Source organism: Anabrus simplex, chromosome 1 (genome assembly GCF_040414725.1).
Source record: "Anabrus simplex isolate iqAnaSimp1 chromosome 1, ASM4041472v1, whole genome shotgun sequence".
Lineage (NCBI taxonomy): Eukaryota > Metazoa > Arthropoda > Insecta > Orthoptera > Tettigoniidae > Anabrus > Anabrus simplex.
Genome location: NC_090265.1, coordinates 994,708,375 through 994,730,333, shown reverse-complemented (window position 1 = coordinate 994,730,333; position 21,959 = coordinate 994,708,375). Strand labels below are relative to the sequence as shown.

At 40.5% G+C, this 21,959-nt stretch overlaps 1 protein-coding gene across 1 annotated transcript in view; it reads right to left on the bottom strand.

The window, feature by feature from the left end:
- veli (L27 and PDZ_signaling domain-containing protein veli) overlaps window positions 1-21,959 on the bottom strand; it is a 78,292-nt gene that overhangs the window by 27,252 nt on the left and 29,081 nt on the right. Inside the window, exon 3 of the mRNA XM_067136901.2 lies at window positions 13,332-13,690. Coding sequence (XP_066993002.1) covers window positions 13,332-13,690 — 359 coding nt within the window. The remainder of the gene's footprint in view (window positions 1-13,331; window positions 13,691-21,959) is intronic.

The window sequence follows — 21,959 nt, the reverse complement described above, 5'->3', positions numbered from 1 at the left end:
GAAGCGGCCGTGGCCTTAATTAAGGTACAGCCCCAGCATTTGGCTGGTGTGAAAATGAGAAACCACGGAAAACCATCTTCAGGGCTGCCGACAGTGGGGTTCGAACCCACTATCTCCCGAATATTGGATACTGGCCTGAAACATCTAAGAGAAACACAATAACCATCGAGAGTCCGTTTTCCCTCGGACTCAGCGAGGGATCCCACCTCTATCGCCTCAAGGGCAGTCTCCTAGAGCTTCAGACTCTAAGTCGGAGAATACAACTGGGGAGAATGACTAGTATATTGCCCAGGCGCCCTCACCTAATATGCTTAACAAGGGCCTTATAGAGGGACAAGCAAGGAAGCGGCCGTGGCTATAAGTTAGGTACTATCCTGGCATTTGCCTAGAAAAGAAATAAGAAAACTACTTTAAGGATAGCTCAAGTAGGAATTGAACCTAATTCTACTCAGTTCACCTCCCTAGGCTGTGTAGACCCCGTTTAAATTTTGTAGCAGAGCCGGGAATCGAACTCGGGCTCTACAGGGTAGCAGCTATTCGATTTCTAGCCCGGTAATCAAACCCGAGCTTCCGGGGAGTAGCAGCTAATAATGAGGTTAATTCCTGGGGGCAAAGGCGGCCAGGCATAGAGCTAACTACTCTACCCTATAAAGTGCCGAGGTTACAGATAATAGATGCCTTTATCTTCTACCCCTATAAGGGCCTTTATGCCCTGTACGGAGATTACTTTGATTTGCTAAACGTAATTAGTCCTACAGTTGCGAATAAGTTAATGTGTTTTATCAGTGTAGAATATTTCTCTTACAGGTAGGTCACTACTTCGAGGATAGGTCAGGTAGGAATCAAACCTACCTCTACTCAGTTGACCTCCCGACGCTGTGTAGACCCTGTTCTGGCCTAGCTATGGCTAGACCACCTAGTTGCTCGCTACCACTTCCTAGGACAGATAGCAGCACCCTTCAGCACCCAGCCGGAAGTGGTGTGGATGGAAGGGGATGAGAGACTGTTATGCTTGGGTGCCTCGTGCGTGAGGAGACGGAAACATGTGACTGACTATTACCGAGGGCATCAGCCCATTAGTACTCAGTATTATGTATTAATAATGTGTTATAAGTGTCGTAAATGTAATAAATGTTGTTATTTTAATCAAGTGAGTGAATTACGTTCAAAACATGGTCCAATTACCGGGCCGGATTATCTACACCACGAGGACCTCATGAAAGCAGCGTGGCGTGTAGTATGGACGACTAGTTTCTACAGTAACATGGAAATACTTGGAAGTTCACTTCAATGACATCATCTGACAGTCCCAGGTTCGATGTTCCAGCACCAGAGGTAAACTAAACTGAGAAGGCAGGTCAGTACTATTCACTTAAGGCTCTCCTTTTCTCCTTGTTATTGTCTTACCCCCTCCATCATGGAATCCTCAACAAGGCAAAAGCTTCTTAAGCAGAGGTCGCGATTTAAAGCGCAACTTACCCGCTCGGAAACTTTCGTTGAGAATTTCATCGCTCAACAGCATTCGAATTCGCATGAAATTAAACTGCGATACGAAGACATGAGTGCATTAATGTCGAAGTTTGATGACGCGCAGTCAGAATTAGAATTAGGAGACGTTGAAAACGAGCAAGCTCATGATCAGGCGCGTGCCGAATTCGAAACCAAGTACTACAAGGTAAAGGGCAAAATGAGTAAAATAATAGCGAACCTTGAAGAGGCATCACGCGACACGGTAGATTCAGGAAGAACTCGTGTCAGCAGTGTCGCGAGTTTAAAGTTACCGGCTATTAACATTCCACATTTCGATGGAAAATACGAAAACTGGCTCTCATTCGCAGACAGTTTTCAAGTTATGATTCATAACAACAATAATCTGCCAGGTGTCCAGAAATTTCACTACTTAGCATCTGTTCTCAAGGGCCCAGCCAGCCAATTAATTCAAAATTTACCCATCACAGAGGCAAATTATGAGGTAGTGTGGAAAATGTTGAAGGACAGATTTGAGAACAAGAAACTAATAGCAGCTACTCATGTTAAGGCACTCTTAACTTTAAAATCAGTCTCCAGTGAAACAGTCACAGAACTGTTAAGGTACTCTAACACTTTTAACAGTCATTTGAATGCACTCAATGCCCTAGAACTTAACATTCCACTGCATGAAGTTATTTTGACTCAACTGTATGCTCAAGGACTTGATGCTTGTACTAGACGAGACTGGGAATTATCACAAGCAGACACTCGGGTTCCATCACTTGATGACTTGCTGTCATTTGTTGAGCACAAACGGCAAGCTCTGGAGAACTTCCCTAGCTCACAGCACACTGCACCATCGCACAGACAACAAGCTGACAGAAATAAGCCTAAACCTCAAGGGGATACTCAACCACGTTACACTTACACCACTACCAGTCTCATAAAGTGTCTTTGCTGTCATGGTAATCACCCGATATTTAAATGTGAAGGGTTTGCAGCTCTGAGTGTGGAAGATAGACAAAGAAGAGTTAAAGAAATGGACTTATGTTTTAACTGTTTGCGTACACAGCATTCTGCCAAACAGTGCAAATCACGTGGCTGTAAATTATGTAGTAGGAAGCATCACACCTCATTACATAATCCATCAGGTAGAGAGGGAGGTACAGCCCATCAAACTGCATCCAACTCCCCTCACACATACTGCAATACAAGAGACCCTGTAGGGGTTCTGCTGTCCACTTCCATGGTCAAGGTACTAGATTCTAGGGGGCAAATGCAGGTCTGCCGGGCACTTCTTGACAGTGGCAGCCAGGTTAATCTTTGCACTGAAAGTCTAGCACAGCGATTAGGCCTTAAGAAAATGAAGAATCCCATACCAATCAGCGGCATAAATGATTCCATTTCTCAATCAAGGTACAGTGTTCAGTTAGAATTGCAATCCACTGTAAGTAACTTCACTGTGAGTATGACTTGCTCTGTCTTTCCACGTATCACAGGTAACATGCCCAGTAGTTACATTCAGCATGAGCATTGGAACTTGCCCACTGATTTGAAGCTCGCTGACCCCAAGTTCTTCCAGCCAGGTGACATTGAATTGTTAATAGGCGCAGAACATTTCTTTTCATTACTGAAACCTGGGCGCAGAACTCGATCACCAGATTATCCTATCCTTCAAGACACTGAACTAGGATGGATTATTGCTGGACACTACCATTGTAGGGAAGAGAAAAATCCTACTCTAACTACATGTTTCTTGAAGTCAGAGGACAGGTTAGACACCCAACTACAACGGTTCTGGGAAATAGAAGAGCTTACGTCACGAGTCATGACAAGAGAAGAGAGAGCTACAGAAAAACATTTTACAGAGAATACTACTAGGGATGCTACAGGTAGATTCATAGTTCGCTTACCCCTCAAGCAGAAACCTGAGGTTCTGGGAAACTCCTTCAATCATGCCATGTCAAGACTAACTCAATTAGAACGGCGTTTCAGCAGGCAGCCCTCACTTAAGCACGAGTACTCTAACTTTCTTCACGAGTATCAGGCGATGGGGCATATGGTTAAGGTGGATACATCTACTCAGTCAGGGAATGAAGGTGGAAGCTATTATCTACCCCATCATCCAGTTTTTAAGCTTAGTAGCTCGACTACCAAAACTAGGGTAGTGTTTGATGCATCTTCTAAAACTTCTAACAACATTTCATTGAATGACATATTAATAGTTGGAACGACAATACAACAGGATCTTCACTCTATCATTCTAAGATTCAGAATACATACCTTTGCCTTCACCGCAGATATTGCTAAAATGTATCGGCAAGTCATGGTTCATGCAGATGATAGGAAACTTCAGCGGATTATCTGGAGGGAATCACCTAGGGACCCACCCTCTCACTATGAACTGACAACTGTAACATATGGTACAGCATCAGCACCCTTCCTAGCTACCAGATGCCTGCAGCAACTTGCTGAAGATGAAGAATCGAGGTTCCCCAGAGCAGCACACGTTGTTCGCAGAGATTTTTATGTTGATGATTTATTAAGCGGCTGTGACGATATCCAGGATGCTCTTCAGTTGCAGTCTGAAATTATTAATTTACTAGAGAGTGGAGGATTTCACCTCAGGAAATGGTGTTCAAACCACCCAGCATTACTAGAAGCAGTTTCAGAAGATGACAGGGAAACCCAGCTGCCTTTAAGTCTTGATGAAAGCACTAGCGTGAAATCTTTAGGCCTGTTATGGCATCCAGTTACTGATCATTTTCTCATTTGTGGCAATCTGTATTCAGACAGTCCCTATCATGCTGACTCTCATGTAACTAAACAAAAGGTCTTATCTGTTATTGCATCAATATTTGATCCACTTGGGTTGGTCAGCCCTTTGGTAATTTCTTACAAGGTTTTTATGCAGAAACTTTGGCTAGTCAATCTGAACTGGGATGACAGACTACCATCTCAACTAGTCAGAGAATGGGAAGAACTTCACTTTAAGCCACAGACAGTAAGAGAATTTTACACTGACTGACAGAGCAAATGCAACACCAAGAAGGAGTGGTCAGAACTTTATGCCAATTGCAGGGTAGACTGACGTCACTGAGGTATGCTCATGATGTGAAATGCGCCGCTGTGCTGCGCACGTAGCGAACGATAAATGGGACACGGCGTTGGCGAATGGCCCACTTCGTACCGTGATTTCTCAGCCGACAGTCATTGTAGAACGTGTTGTCGTGTGCCACAGGACACGTGTATAGCTAAGAATGCCAGGCCGCCGTCAACGGAGGCATTTCCAGCAGACAGACGACTTTACGAGGGGTATGGTGATCGGGCTGAGAAGGGCAGGTTGGTCGCTTCGTCAAATCGCAGCCGATACCCATAGGGATGTGTCCACGGTGCAGCGCCTGTGGCGAAGATGGTTGGCGCAGGGACATGTGGCACGTGCGAGGGGTCCAGGCGCAGCCCGAGTGACGTCAGCACGCGAGGATCGGCGCATCCGCCGCCAAGCGGTGGCAGCCCCGCACGCCACGTCAACCGCCATTCTTCAGCATGTGCAAGACACCCTGGCTGTTCCAATATCGACCAGAACAATTTCCCGTCGATTGGTTGAAGGAGGCCTGCACTCCCGGCGTCCGCTCAGAAGACTACCATTGACTCCACAGCATAGACGTGCACGCCTGGCATGGTGCCGGGCTAGAGCGACTTGGATGAGGGAATGGCGGACGTCGTGTTCTCCGATGAGTCACGCTTCTGTTCTGTCAGTGATAGTCACCGCAGATGAGTGTGGCGTCGGAGTGGAGAAAGGTCAAATCCGGCAGTAACTGTGGAGCGCCCTACCGCTAGACAACGCGGCATCATGGTTTGGGGCGCTATTGCGTATGATTCCACGTCACCTCTAGTGCGTATTCAAGGCACGTTAAATGCCCACCGCTACGTGCAGCATGTGCTGCGGCCGGTGGCACTCCCGTACCTTCAGGGGCTGCCCAATGCTCTGTTTCAGCAGGATAATGCCCGCCCACACACTGCTCGCATCTCCCAACAGGCTCTACGAGGTGTACAGATGCTTCCGTGGCCAGCGTACTCTCCGGATCTCTCACCAATCGAACACGTGTGGGATCTCATTGGACGCCGTTTGCAAACTCCGCCCCAGCCTCGTACGGACGACCAACTGTGGCAAATGGTTGACAGAGAATGGAGAACCATCCCTCAGGACACCATCCACACTCTTATTGACTCTGTACCTCGACGTGTTTCTGCGTGCATCGCCGCTCGCGGTGGTCCTACATCCTACTGAGTCGATGCCATGCGCATTGTGTAACCTGCATATCGGTTTGAAATAAACATCAATTATTCGTCCGTGCCGTCTCTGTTTTTTCCCCAACTTTCATCCCTTTCGAACCACTCCTTCTTGGTGTTGCATTTGCTCTGTCAGTCAGTGTATATTGAGCAGTTAGTCACATGTAAGGGACCCCCTGTTGATATACAAATTCATGGTTTTTCTGATGCTTCAGAACAAGCTTATGGAGCTTGTCTTTATGTACGATTTGTCGACAAAGGGGGACAGACCTGTGTCAGATTATTATGTTCTAAATCCAGAGTAGCACTGGTGAAGAAACCGACACTACCAAGACTTGAACTGTGTGGAGCGCTACTACTTGCCCGACTACTCCACAAGACCCTTCCAGCTTTGTCTCTGCCAGTCAGCAAGCTGTACCTATGGACGGACTCCACCATTGTCTTAGCCTGGATCGCATCTCCTGCTACTCGCTGGAAAACATTTGTGGCCAACTGAGTCTCTTCAATTCAAGAATACACTCACAAGGCTGAATGGAGACATGTTCCTACCAGTTGTAATCCAGCAGATTTAATATCCAGAGGTGTTGCTCCAGAACAACTACGAGGTATGAACCTGTGGTGGCACGGACCATCCTGGTTAACTGAGCCCACTTAATCATGGCCAGACACAATCTCAACCCATGCAGAGTTCTGAGCCGACCGTTGAATGGCGGCCGAAGAGAATCCGCGCGCCCGCGGCTGCAACCTCCGCGAGGAGACTGCGACGCCACAAGGCAGACCGCGGCCTCGCAGCAAGGAAGATCCGTGGGCGAACTACCTGAGTCACGAAGCACACTTCCTGTAGTTATGTTGATAGGTACAAACTGGGATGAACTTATGCTGAAGTACTCGTCACTGTCCCGACTGACTCGAGTTACTGCATATTGTTGGCGATTTATTCACAATAGTACCAATCCTCAAGACAAGAGGTTAGGGATATTAAGTACACAAGAGCTGCAGATGGCCTTGCACTCCTGTATCAAAATTGCACAACAAGTGTGTTACGCTCAAGAGATAGCCAGTCTCAACTCTAAGTGTTGCATTTCAAGGAAGAGTAAAATTGCAGATTTACATCCTTTCTTGGATGATAAGGGAATGCTAAGGGTAGGAGGAAGACTAGTAAATTCAAAACTACCTTATGACACTAAGCACCAGCTTATCCTTCCTCCCCAGCATGCTCTCACAAACCTTGTTGTGATGGCAGAACACATTAGGCTTTTACATGCAGGTGCTCAATTAGTAATTGCATCATTAAGAGAAAGATTCTGGATTCCTACGGCTAGGGCAGTTGTTCGAAGAGTCATCCACAAGTGCCTGACCTGTTTTAGATTCAAGGCGTCAACAGCTGAACAGCTGATGGGACAGCTCCCTGTTACCAGAGTGCAACAGAGTCGCCCATTTCTTAATGTAGGAACTGATTATGCTGGTCCTTTCTTCGCCAAGAGGGGAAATGTGAGAAGCAAACAGACAACAAAGAGCTACATTGCATTGTTCATCTGTCTGGCTACCAAGGCTCTTCACCTGGAGGTGGTGAGTGACCTCTCTACTGATGCCTTTATGGCAGCCCTGAGGAGATTCATAGCTCGACGTGGAAAATGCTCCATCATCTATAGTGACAATGGGACTAACTTCATTGGTGCCAACAGAAGAATGCAGGATCTCCAAAAACTATTCCTTTCAACCAGCTTTTGTGAAGAGATAAGGAATTCATTAGCGATGGAAGGCTTCACGTGGCACTTTATACCTCCAAGTTCTCCACACTTTGGCGGACTGTGGGAAGCAGCTGTCAAGTCCATGAAGTACCACTTGAGAAGAGTTGCGGGTAATGCGTTACTGACATTCGAGGAGCTATGTACCCTTACTGCACATATAGAAGCCTGTCTTAATTCTCGCCCCCTATCTGCCTTATCTAATGACCCCAGTGACCTTAATTATTTATCACCTGCTCACTTCCTAATTGGTGCCCCCCTTACAACCATCCCTGAGCCTGACATTACTGACCTGCCCATCAACAGATTGTCTCGATGGCAGTGTATCCAGTCAATGCAGCAGCAGTTGTGGAAGAGGTGGTCTGCCGATTACCTGAACTCACTGCAGCAGAGGAAAAAATGGACCTGTCCCAAGAAGAACCTAGCTACTGGAACAGTTGTTCTTCTGAAGGAGGACAATCTTCCTCCTCTCTGTTGGAGGTTGGCTGTGGTGGAGACTGTTCACCCTGGGAAGGATGGACTTGCACGAGTGGCTACCATCAGAACAACCAGTGGTTTTTTTAAACGACCTGTTAACAAGTTAATTCCATTACCTATTGAGAACTAAACAGGATCATTGTGGCTAAAACATAATGTGTTTCATGTGAATATTTTTTCTTGTTCATTTCAGAGTGTAATTATGGTGTTGTGTGTGTGATTTGAACTGACAAACTTATGGTGTGCTTAATTCATACTGCATAATAATGGATGAGGACACAGTCAACCTACTTAGTACCTTCTGTTAACAGTGTGTAAATATTTTGTTGCTTGTGTTTCTGTTTTGCCTATGTTTATATGTATATTTTGTTGAATGATCAACTCATTTTAGTTACTGTACATGAACTCTGTATGTCAGTGCCTGTGTGATAGTTGAACTGAACTCTCATGAGGGCATATCAGGCAATTTAATTCGGTTGAATCATGGTGATTCAACGGTGGGGAACATGTTCCGGCCTAGCTATGGCTAGACCACCTAGTTGCTCGCTACCACTTCCTAGGACAGATAGCAGCACCCTTCAGCACCCAGCCGGAAGTGGTGTGGATGGAAGGGGATGAGAGACTGTTATGCTTGGGCGCCTCGTGCGTGAGGAGACGGGAACATGTGACTGACTATTACCGAGGGCATCAACCCATTAGTACTCAGTATTATGTATTAATAATGTGTTATAAGTGTCGTAAATGTAATAAATGTTGTTATTTTAATCAAGTGAGTGAATTACGTTCAAATCAGACCCTCTTTAAATTTTGTAGCAGAGCCAGGAATCAAACTCCGGCTCTAGAGGGTAGCAGCTATTTGATTTCTAGCCTAGTAATCGAACCCTCCGGGGGTAGCAGCTAACTATTGCACGACAGAGGTGGACTTTCTATTCTATAAATCAGTTTTAAAACCCTTGCGAGATTCATATGATTTTTTAGAATTTAACGTTACACAGAATTTGAGTAATGTCCAAGGAGATGCTAGAATGTAATCAGTCCTGCTGTTGCGAATGAGTTTATCGTTATTATCCTTTGTTCTTAAGGTGTAGAATATTTTCTCTTACAGGTAGGTCGTTCTAAAACATCAAAGAGAAACACTCTACAAAAATTTATAAAATAGAATACTCTCAGTCCGCTCTGTAGTTAGCTACCACTCCCAGAGGCCCGGGTTTGTAAGAATCTGTTTTTTACAGCAGGTGGTAGATTATTATTATTATTGGTATTAGAGGTCTGGTGCACTTGTACTGTACGTAGCAATTGCATGCTCCCTGTCAAGGTCAAAGTAAAAGCCTCACATCGGCAGATTTTACCTCGCACACATCCGGTTATGAGCTGCGAGCAGATAATTTTTTGTAGTTTTACATTTTTTGAGAAAGTATTATCTAATGTGTGCAAGACAATGTCGGGAATCAAACTCGGGTACTTCTATCACTAAAGACCAGCATGCAAACTGAATTCACGACTGTAGTGGTTGTACATAGCTAGCCACGTCAGGAAGGGCATCTAGCCGTTAAAGTAAAGTTAGGCCATTCAAGATAGCGACTGCGTTGGGAAGGGCATCTGCCCGTAAAACAGGATGGCTCCTCCAGGATAGCGGCTGTCAAATTTTTGTGCATCTTAAATGATGATGTAATTTTACACATAGCACAACTACATGTTGCTGTACTCCCTTAGTAATTTTGTGCATTTTAAATGATAATGTAAGTAAGTGTCAACTAAAAAGCAGTTAGGAAGGGAGGGCTCTGTACTTTAGTGCGTTGGAACAGAGTTAGTGATATTCACATTAACTACTACTGCACAGCAGTAACGAAAATAATAATTGATACAGTCCTACTATAAGCTAGTTCGTGAAGCTGAGAGTTTGATTCGTGCATACATCTATCGACTATAAAAAATAGTTTTTTCTTTAAAAGTAAGTGTATGAATATTTTCTTCAATGTGTTCTGTGATCGTAGTAATGCATTTAAGGTTCTGTGATTGAGCACTGTGTATTGGCAACACAGAAGAGGCATAGAAAGAAAAATCAGTAAGGTAGTTTTAGAGTTTAATGTTCTGTAATTTTTTTTTGTTCAAACGTAGTAATTGTGTAGTCGAAAAAGATAGGTCACTCCCTAGCGTTTGCATGGCGACATCGCAAATCATTTTTTGAATAGGATTATAACTTTAAACTGTAGGGTTAGTGACTACAGTGCCCTTACATCAGTCCACGATCTACTACTTAAAACAATAATCATCAGCACTACCGACTACCTGCCTCTGTAGAGTGTTAGCCTCTACATTGCAAGACAGACGGTTCAAACTGTAATATTCACATTACTTAGTAGTGATTACTGTTTTAAAAGGAATGTGTCGTTTACTGTGATAGAGCACTGAACATAAAAGAGGCGACAGATTAATTTTTGAATGTAAGCATTGCAGAAGAGGTAATACTAGGGTTGTACACATATTTCGTTAGCCATGATAATAAATTTGTTTGTTTGTTTGTTTGTTGGATGGGGACGTGCTAACCTCACAATGCTATTCAAAAGAATAAGTATGTATTATTATCCTTTCCCGTAAAGCCTATTTATTCTGTATTTTGTGTTAATGTACACACATTGCACTTTCTGATCTACTGTAACAAACATGTTTTATCTTGTCTAGGAGACGTAAAGCTTTTTTCAATTTATCATGTTCTGTTTTGTTGGATTCAGATGTAAAGCCTTAACAATAGTAGAGGGAGAAAAAGGAGGAGGTTGAGGAGGAAGGATTTAGCCAACCTCTATAACTGTAAGGAGGAGAAAGGGATTGTGCTAACCTCCATAACTCAGAGGAGGGATTGAGTTAACCTCCGTAGCTATAAGGAGGAGGGAATGTGTAAGGAGGAGGAGGGATCAAGCTTACCTTCATAAGAGGAGGGGTTGAGCTGACCTCTGTAATTGTAAGGAGGAGGGATTAAGCTCCGAATGCAAAGATGATAGGTGTGATGATATCTTGCATCAAATGCGCATCAGAACAGGAAATCCAAAATTACAAATCAGTGAAGAAACGTACAATGAGGCGTTGATATCAACTGAGAACATGTGCTTGAAGATGTCAAACAAAGTATCATCTCAATTAGGCATGGCCGCGCCCAATCGCCTGATGCACAACGCTTTTAATCAAGAGTTGCAAGGCGAAAAAGTGTACGGTCTTGATACTTTAAGAGAATCAGTTTGAATAAATCTTTTGCTGTTGAACCAACAACAAAAGTGTGCATTTGATACTCTAATGAAAGTTGTAAATGATGGAACTGGAGGGATTTACTTCTTGGACGCTCCCAGGGGTACAGGTAAAACGTTCTTAATTTCACTGATTTTAGCAACAATTCGCTCACACAATGAAATTGCACTCACACTTGCTTCATCAGGCATTGCAGCTACATTGTCGGAAGGCAGTCGAACAGCCCATTCAGCGCTAAAATTGCCGTTGAATATGCAAAGCAACGAAACTCTGACCTGCAACATATCAAAGAGCTCTGCAATCCAAAGATTTTGTAGCAATGTAAATTGATAGTGCGGGATGAATGCACCATAGCACATAAAAAGTCTTTGGAGGCATTAGACCGAACCATGCAAGATCTGCGGAACAATCAAAACCGATTTGGTGGAGTGATGATTTTGTTAGCAGGAGATCTTCGTCAAACATTGCCAGTGATTCCACGGTCAACGCCAGCTGATGAACTTAATGCATGTTTGAAGTCCTCAGTTTTGTGGAAACACTTCAAGATAATAAATTTAAGCCAGAATATGTGTGTAGAGTTGCAAAATGATCCATCTGGAGAGATATTTTCAAAACAACTAATTGTCATTGGCAATGGCAAATGACCTTCAGACGTTCTGACTGGCTGCATTAGTTTTCCCGACAATTTTTGTCAGTTTACTGAATCCAAAACCAAACTCATTCAAGAGGCGTTTCCAAACGTTGCTCAAAATTACAGAGATCATATTTGGTTGAGCGAATGAGCTATATTAGCTGCCAAAAACATGGATGTAAATGAATTAAATTTCAAGATTCAAAATGAAATTGCCGGTGATTTGAGGACATACAAATCAGTTGATTCCGCTATTAACCAAGATGATGTCAACTATCCACCCAAATTTTTGAACTCGCTAGATATGCCAGGATTGCCGCCTCACATTCTTCAATTAAAGGTCGGATCAGTGGTCATAATATTGCAAAATATCAACCAACCGCGTCTTTGTAATGGCACACGGCTAGCGGTGAAAACATTACTGAACAATGTGATCGAATCAACCATTCTAACAGGGCAGTATAAAGGAGAAGTACCGAGCTCGATAGCTGCAGTCGCTTAAGTGTGGCCAGTATTCAGTAATCGGGAGATAGTGGGTTCGAACCCCACTGTCGGCAGCCCTGAAGATGGTTGCCCCTTCCTACCCCATCGTTGCCATAAGACCTATCCGTGTCGGTGCGAAGTAAAGCAACTTGTAAAAAAAGAAAGGAGAAGACGTTTTGATACCATGCATCCCTATGATTCTGACTTACATACCATTTGAATTTAAACAACTGCAGTTTCCAGTGTGGCTAGCTTTTGCTATGACCATAAATAAATCCTAGGGGCAGTCGTTGAGTGTTTGCGGCATTAATCTTTAAAACTCATATTTCTTGCATGGCCAATTGTATGTTGCCTGTTCCCGTGTTGGAAAACCATCAACTCTGTTTGTTTACGCGCCACGTAATCAAACAAAAAATATCATGTACCGCAAAGCTTTACAATGAAAAATATCTTCATAGTGTTCATTGGAATCAATGTTTTCTATGATAGTTATTTCATACGAAGAAAGAGAAGTAATTTTGCCACATTATCTTCACGCCATCAACTTATTAAATTACTTGATTTGCAACGGGGGATAATTATGGCTCTGTGAGGGATTTGAAGACCTGCTGAACAGTTCCCACTTACGTTACAGTCAATCAGGGTTATTTCTGGATAGTGATATGCTGTGACCTATTTGAGCATTTCCTTATTCACAATCAAGATATTAATATTGCAGGCAATGAAAACACGTTTTTCCAGTAGTTTGTTACTAACTTTTGGTAGCAGTACAAAATTAACTCATTTGATGTTGATAATGTAGTCATTTGCATTATTCTGATTTTTTGCATGCAGTACAGACTGAATTTCAGTTCATTCCAGTGTCATTTATTTTTGACAGAACGACATCTGTCGGGTCAGCTAGTGTACAATACAAATGTATTTTATCCATTATTCCATTAATTACTGTAAAAATGCCAACTAAAGTGAAATGAACTTGAATAGCTTACCACTCCGTTGACTGAGAGCAGTTGGTCACCTCGTTTCAATCCACCATGCCTATCTGCGACACCTCCAGGAATAATGCGGGATATGTAAATTGGAGAATTCTGTTCCTTGCCACCCATGACATTAAAGCCAAGACCTTCTTCAGTCTTTGGTAGTTCGACCACTCGTGGATGAGCATGACCTTCACTGGCAGCGAAGGCAGCAACAGTTGCCTTTGCAGTGGCAGACGCACGGATATCCTGTGATCCTTGAATGTCAACCGTTTCATATACATGTTCATATACTTCTCGAACAGCATTTAAAAAATCACTCTGAAGTACTTTCTGCAAGGCAGCCAACTTTGTTGTAGGAACTTCTCCACCTAAAACAAAATTGCATTATCATAGTAGGAACATTGGGTGATATTCACAAAAGTAGCACTTGCTATTACTTTAGTAAGTAGTAAAGTAAAAGTAAATACTATTTCTTGTATACTTGAGCTTTTAATAAGAAGAAAATATTACATTGCTCAGAATTTGAAAAGAATGGCAATTCTGTATGGGTCATGTCCACAGTAACAAGGAAATGCACTTTTTATTTTTCTGCAATTTCTGTCTGTCTGTATGTTATGTACACGCATCACGAGAAAACGGTTGAAGAGAACTGAATGAAAATCGGTATGTGAAGTCGGGGGATGAGCCCCTACAATCTAGGCTATAAATTATTTTATTCCCGCTGAGCGAAATGGTAGTTTACGGCAAGGCCTAAAATTTAATTCTCAAATATTTGTATTATTAGTGGTCCTATCGATAAATGCTACATAACTAAAGTTATATAGAATTAAATTTCCGATCATTTATGTCTTATACATTTTTACCGTACCGGCTATGATAGCACAGATATTCATGAATTTGTATTTTTGTTGCCAAGTCCATATCAATGCCAAGCCATGAGAAAATGGGTTAACAGAATTTAATGAAAATTGGTATATAGTCGGGGAATAAGAAACTAGATTCTAAGCTATAAATAATTTTATTCATCCGGGATGAAATTGTAGTTTAGGGGAAGGCGTCTAAAATTTAATTTTTAAATACCCATGTTATTGCTCCTATAGAAAAGTACTACACGACAAAAGTTATAGAGAACACAATTTCCGATCATTTATATTTTATTCAGTTTTACCGTACCGACTATGATAAGAGTGGTATTTCAGAGTCGGAAGAAAACTAAACGTGAAGGCCTACAATATCGAAAGTGCATAACATTGATCAACAATAACAATACATTGACCATTGTTGTTGTGATGTTCTTTATATCTTATGTTGCCACTCAACTCCGATAGATGGGGTTACTGCTGCGTGCCGACTATAACAGCCTGACTGAATACTGTGTGAAATATCTGGGGAGTTAAAAAACTTTCTTAGTTAGCATGCCATTTGCCTGGTTCATACATTTTCTGATACTGCTGGTATGTAACACACTGGTTCATCATAGTGTTCCAGCTATTCGATCCCTACTCTGACACACTGTTTTGAACGAGCAGTGTGCACATGTAAGGCAAAGGCTCACTTAGTAGCTAGAATTAGAATTTAGGCCTGTTCCAAATGATAGCATCACAATTCACTAAATAACTCAACATTCAACTCTGAAAAGAGCCATTTCTTAAGAAAAGCTTCTTTCTCTTCACTTTTATTAAATTCTACATTCATTTTATTCCAAATCAGCAGTGAACAGGGGGCTTCTCCTCTGCCATGGAGGAAAAATTTGACTCCAAGTCAGATAGATTTTTCCTCCGCCAGTGTTGTGAATTGAGATTTTCCGATTCACCGGGTACTCCTAGGAAACAGATTAGTAAAAGGGCATAGGTTTTGCCCTGGGACTCTCTACTATTCGACACGCCCCGCTGAATAAAGACGAAGAGTGTTCACGGATCACGCCTGTCTGCGGCTTGGTCATTTGAGCTCCGGAACTTTGGACTGTTAGATCAGCAGTGTAGTACTGTTCATTGAAGGTGAAAAAAGTGTGGTTTTTCATTTGATCGAGCATTTCATATGAAAGCATTGCTTTTAATTGTGCCATTACTACTGACGTCATTGTAATAGCCTATGTTCATTTTCGTTGGGGAAACCATGAAGACAGTATTTCTGAGGATGTAAAAAGGCAGGTGGAGAGTGAGTGCCTGCCATTATAATCAAAACTCCCCAACCTGATTGTGACTGATGGTAGGCAAGCAGGCTTACAATTAGAATTAATATTCCCTAACCCAGTATTCGTATGAGAAAAGATGTTTGGTAACTTCCCAGTCGCGTTTTTAGGGTATGCAATTTAATACAATCTTGCTCACAATGTGTACACTACCTAACCTAGAATTCTGTATACAATGTAGAATTCCATAGTGAAGCACAGGTAAATCAGCTATTATTTATATGAAAGTGAAGACAAAAGTGATTAGCAGGGAGCAGGAAAATAAAATTGCTTGCCAGTGAGAAAGAGTTATTGGAGGTTAGGAGTTTATTTACTGCAGAATTAAAACAGGTGTCAATAACCAGACAAATAGAATTAACTAGTCTTACAAAAAAATTAAGGTAAAAACCAAACCCACAGTATTAAGGTTGTGCTTTCATAGTTATCAGTTTAGATAGACCTGCACCAGGCAAGTCAAACATGTCACTGGACACCCCGGCACTAAAAGCCATACGATAAATAAATAATAAATATAGTTATCAAAGTGAGTTTCTATATATCTTTAAAATCTTAATTACAGTGTAAATGTTAATATATTAACAAGGCAAATAGAAAAACAATGGGGTGGATTAAGATAAAAATTACAAAGCAAAATGGTTGCTTGATTTGGGCCGTGTAGCTGTTCGCTTGCATTTAGGAGATGGTGGGTTCGAACCCCACTGTCAGAAGTCCTGACAATCGTTTTCCATGGTTTCCTCTCACCAAACTTGAAAAAGGCACGTCGTTAAAGCAGCAGCAAAAAATTAAATATAAAATAGTGTTCCATGGAACAGGACAGCGTGTAAGAACACAATTTTGTCTTCAATATAGACTTACGTTGGCTCTCAAATTTCAAAAATAAGTCACCCGATTAATACACAATCCAATTTGTTTCAATCTACCACCATCTTACGGCATATTAAAACTGAACTTGAAAGTTGAGAAAAAAATAAAAGTTCTTGAATTTTTATTACATATTATACAGTACATTATTTGGGTAATTTAATCCTTCTTTGTGTCCTTTGTGTTTCTTGTGTAATGGAATTTCATGATCATCACATCACCCTCTTCTTCACTTATTGAATTATTTAGAAAGTATGAAAATGTTTACAAGCTATCATTACACTGGTAGGTATGTCTAATTATACTTGCAACCATTCTGCAGATATCACCCTTTCAGTGAAGTTCAATAGTCTAGATGTACATTCTGCTTTGATACGTTTCAACATCTAATCTGGTGTACAAATGAGCTATAGGCCTATTCTTAATATAAAATGTCTGGGGTACTCTTTTTATGTACATTTGTTGGTGCATTTACTAACTCAATTGAGAAATAATAGGTGAATAACAAGATTACAAAGACATGACTCTGCTTGGTTAACTCTAGGAGTAAAAGCAACTGCTAAGGTTTATGCAACTGGGCAAGTTGGCTGTGCGGTTAGCGGTGCACAGCTGTGAGCTTGCATCCGGGAGATAGAGGGTTCGAACTCCACTGATGGCAGCCCTGAAGATGTTCTTCTGTGGTTTCCCATTTTCTTCATTCAGAAGAGGACTACAGACCCAGGATCAAACGACAGTACCAGATTTACTACGTCATCTACAATTCCAAGAGGACCACTTCAGTCAACATGGGATTCAACATCAACTACGAACATGTGGCACTAAACATGCAAGCGTCGCCAGCATCGAAGGAAGGACATGAGGGGCAAAGGAACCTAGCAGACTGCAGACGGGAATCAAGTTTCATCATATAATTTAAGTACAAGTACCTTAATTAAGGGCACGGCTGCTTCCTTACCACTCCTAGGCCTTTCCTATCCCATCGTCACCAGAACACCTATCTGTATCGGTGCGACGTAAAACAAATTCTTTAAAAAAAAAAAAAAAAAACATGCAAATGATTCATAGTAATTGCTACTCATGTTAGCAAATCTTAAGCTCCTGAGACTATGCTAGGAGTAAAAACATTTACTAAGGGAACTTGATGCATATAAATCTTAGTATTTATTTTTACTACACATTCTTACAAGGGACCGTCAATCAATGTTAAGAAAACTTGAAACCGATTTATACACCATCCGAAAGAGCACACCGACATATGTAAAACTCTTGAATATTACATCCTATCGTGCATATCTCTATGAGTTACAGGGCAGTAAAGATGTGTGGTTGGGGGTCATCTCTGTCCAATTAGAGTGAAGTTCTTTTGAACTGCTAGCACAATGTAAGGAGAAGAGGAGAGGGAGAGAGAATACTGCAAGTTCAGTGAAATTTGTCGCACATTGTATGCTTGTTAAACTATGTATTCATTATTTAAAAATCAAAACAGTAATCACAAGACTTGTAATTAATTTATACATGTTTTAAAGACAATTAAATACTGTTGTAAACAATGCTGTTCTATTGTAATTGCATGAGGCATAAAAATAATTAAGGTAAATATTTAAACAATGTATGAGTATGTAGTGATTAAACAATTATGTACGGTCCCCGTCAAAATCATGCTTTCCGCATAAATAATTATGTTTCTTCTAATAGCCAGTGTCATTCCTACGATATGTGTTATTTTCGAGATATTAGTGGTGACAGATTCCATATCATTCAGCCAGGTGTTGTGGCGAGCTGAAGTCATTTTGTTTTATTTACCTTTTCACCCTCTGCAGTAAGTGTGTGTGCGAGATCACATGATATGCTGGCCCAGCTCAAGGCTAAACTTGTGTCTATTGAGATAAATATTCTCTGAAGCAAGTGAACCAATTACGGGAAGCAACTGTATAGTAAATACGCCAATTGTAATGTATCTAAAAGCCACACCTCCAACCTCAAGGATATTTAACCCCAGTGACACTGTCTATACCTTCCCTTATTATTCCAGACGTCTTGAAATATTCATCGGAGAGCCAAGTTAAGTTTTGTGTAAAACGTGAAATATTTATTCCGATCTGGCTCGGACTTTTCGTAATTCTTATTTGTCGGTTTCAGTTTATAGTTACTTCATTCAGAAGAGGACTACACACCCAGGATCAAACGACAGCACCAGATTTATGTCGTCGTCTACAATTCCAAGAGGACCATTTCTGTCAATGTGGGATTCAACATTAACTACGAACATGTGGCACTAAACATGTAAGCATCGAAGGAAGGACATGAGGGGCAACGGAACCTAGCAGACTGCAGACGGGAATCAAGTTTCATCATAAAATTTAAGTACAACTTTGTAATATTATCTGTTCATCTATTTAGAAAATTCAACGATCTTCTTCAGTAGAATTGTATTTCTATTAGTTATGAGTAGTTTTGAGATTTTTTCTTACTTCACTCTTAACCAGGTACAGGTAGATTTGAGAGTGAACCTCTGTGTATTGGGTTCTATTAGACTAGAAGTACAGTAGTTTGTCTTCTGAAATGTTACTACTTCAGTGTAACTTCTAAAAATAAGACTTTAATAATTATTACCCTCCCGGATAAATGGGGATTTAAAGAATTATTTCTGAATCTCCTGAAACACTGTGGGATAAATTATAGGTTGTGCTTCATTCACTGCATTGCCACGCGATATTGCAAATTGTGTCATCTTCTAGAAATATTTATTGCAGACGTCAATGGTAGACTTAAAAATCAATAATAATAATAATAATAATAATAATAATAATAATAATAATAATAATAATAATAATAATAACTGGAAATCGGGTTAAATGGAAGTATAATGGTCGTGAGTGATAAATGAAGTTGGAGTTGTTCATGTGGAATAAGTGAGGTTGTGCTCAGCTGTAGATGTATTTACCTGGAAAATGGTATGCCTGCGGGCAATTGTGTAATTTCTGGAAGCATTAGTAATGGGATCAATGCATTCTGATGAAAGTGGAGCACGTGTTGAAAGTATTTCAACATTTGAATAGTGATAATATTAATTTATAGACACTCAATGACCACGTGGTAGAGTAGAGTCAATGTTAACCCAGGTGTTGTGCATAGTTATTGTTTCTACCCAATCTTCTGAATAATAAAATGATTTTGGAATATATCATCGCCGTAATGTTGGAATAAGGTTCGATTAAGTGATAATTCATGTTCAATCACAAGTCACATCAGGTGTTGAAAATATAGAATTTAATAGGTCATCTGCCAATGCACTCATACCTTCTTTTCCCCATAAAGGTCATGAATAAAAATAAAGCCTAGGATTCAAATATAACTTGTAAGGCCTATCTTGAGTGCATGGAATGAATGTGATTGTAGTTAGAAATATTTTTCAATGTCATTTATTTGAAATGTGGTTCCTAATCTGACCTCATGTTTATCATGGAGGGCCAGATTATTCCAGTGTTGTCCGTGCCTTTGTTCACTTATTGTGGATTGTTGTTTAATTCTTAAGGCAAAGGTTACTGACAGAATTAATCCAGCTATAAAATGAATTAGTTTGAACTGAATAGGATCGATCAGTTTTCTAAAAATGAGCAAGTAGGCTACATGCAAAGTAAAGTATTGCAATGTAAAATGTAAATAACGTCTAGTCAGTCTTATTTAAAGCCATAATCGACTCTAAATATTCATACAATAATTTTTCAAGGATATTTATAATTCAAATATCAATTCAAATTAATAATCAAAACTTGTGTCAGTCGGGAGACTATCTTCATTTAAAAAAAAGTAGTTATGATAATGCTGAAATTATATCCAAAATTAGGCCCAGAAAATCATCAATGACAGAGTTGCCTATTTTTCTGTTAATATGGTATACAGATAAGGTTTAGGGATAGCATGATCATCAACCATGTGCATTAAGTGGACATTTAATATTTTTTGTTTAAAATAATACAGCTGTATTATGCTTTAAGATGTCACAATGATCATTTGTGAATATATTATTAGGATGCATTTATCTAAGGACAGGAAGGAGTTCTTCCATTTATTTAATTTTGCATAGCCAGAAGATAAGGCTAATTTTTCTTATTTATTCTTTTGCAGAATATTCCAGATATGCCAGCATCAGCAAAAATCCAGCAATGTGAATTTATAAAATGTATACTTAATTGGAAATTGTAAACGTTCAGTAAGAGCAGGAGATGATGTTGTTAAAATTTTCTTTTACTTACGCATATCTTAAAATAAATGACAAGCCTGTTTGTACATTGTTTTCCTTTGTATTGTCATCAACCCTTGTCCTTTAAATGCCTCTAAAATTGGGACAGCTAACAAACGAATGGTCCACTTTGGGAACTCTTGTATGCTCGCTGAGTTAGACTGGATAAATAGAGGTCATTACTCACCAATAATGTGGCAGTCGTGTTTAATCCCTTGCAACATATTCTATCTCCTGTGAATGATAATGGAAATTAAGAAGAAAAAAAAGTTTTGAAACACAACAGCTTCTTGCACCAGCTACATGCGAGTAAAGAAAGTTGATCGCAATTATTCTTGACCTCCATAAGGAATTCACAAGTACCAGTTCCTTTCTTAATGCAATAGTCTGTGCTATTTTCAAAAGTTTCATTTGTGATAATTTGACCCGCCAATTTCCACCCATGTCTATGTGACAAACGGAAGCGTGGTGAATATTCTTGATTATGGATCAATGATATGCATTTGAGAATATTGTTACACTGTTTCAAGTTCACATCAATTTTATTTAACACAATGAAATCACAGATATGTTGGTCCATTGTTTTGCACATTCAGAAAAAATGCCTCTCTAACGGTTGTAATTCAGAAGTTGATTTTGCTGGAATGATTAGCACTTTTAACTTTTAAGGTTCATAGTTATTTAATAAAACTACCTCATGTATTAAATTATTGTCTTTGTATTGCAACCAGGAATCCAACAGTAAATAGTTTGATGGACCAGTGTGAGGTAAAAATGGCAACTCCAAAAATATACAGAAAAGGTTTTTTGTCATTTTTTCCAAATTTTGACCACTGCCCAATTAAATTGGGGGCTTTAAACATACACTGCTGGACAGCTTGACTTGATGGCTTTGATTCCTGCAGCATGGTAAACAGACAAGGAAGGAGATGCTCCATGCATGATACAATTGCCATAATTGCGAATGAATGTGTTTGTGTGCTTTGTGATTGTGTAACACCACATACTATCTTTTACCATGGCTATCAAGTGTTATCCCGGAATGCATTTTTTTTTTTCTTTTTACTGATGTCAGACTGAAGCGCATTATACACACTGTCAACACCATATTGCTCTATAAGCAACATTGTCTCTTCTCTCCAGGAATGCAGAATGTTGTTAGTAGTTTCATCTTCTTCTACCTCTTCTTTTCGTTTGACAAACTGCGACATTTTTCATGATCCTTTGTGAAAATGTTGCTTGAAATTCCATACCCATGTTGCACTTGCTGACAAAGGTAAATTAAGTGATTTGGCTTCTTCATGGGCCAATTTTTGTAAGTTCATATCATCCACTATCAAGT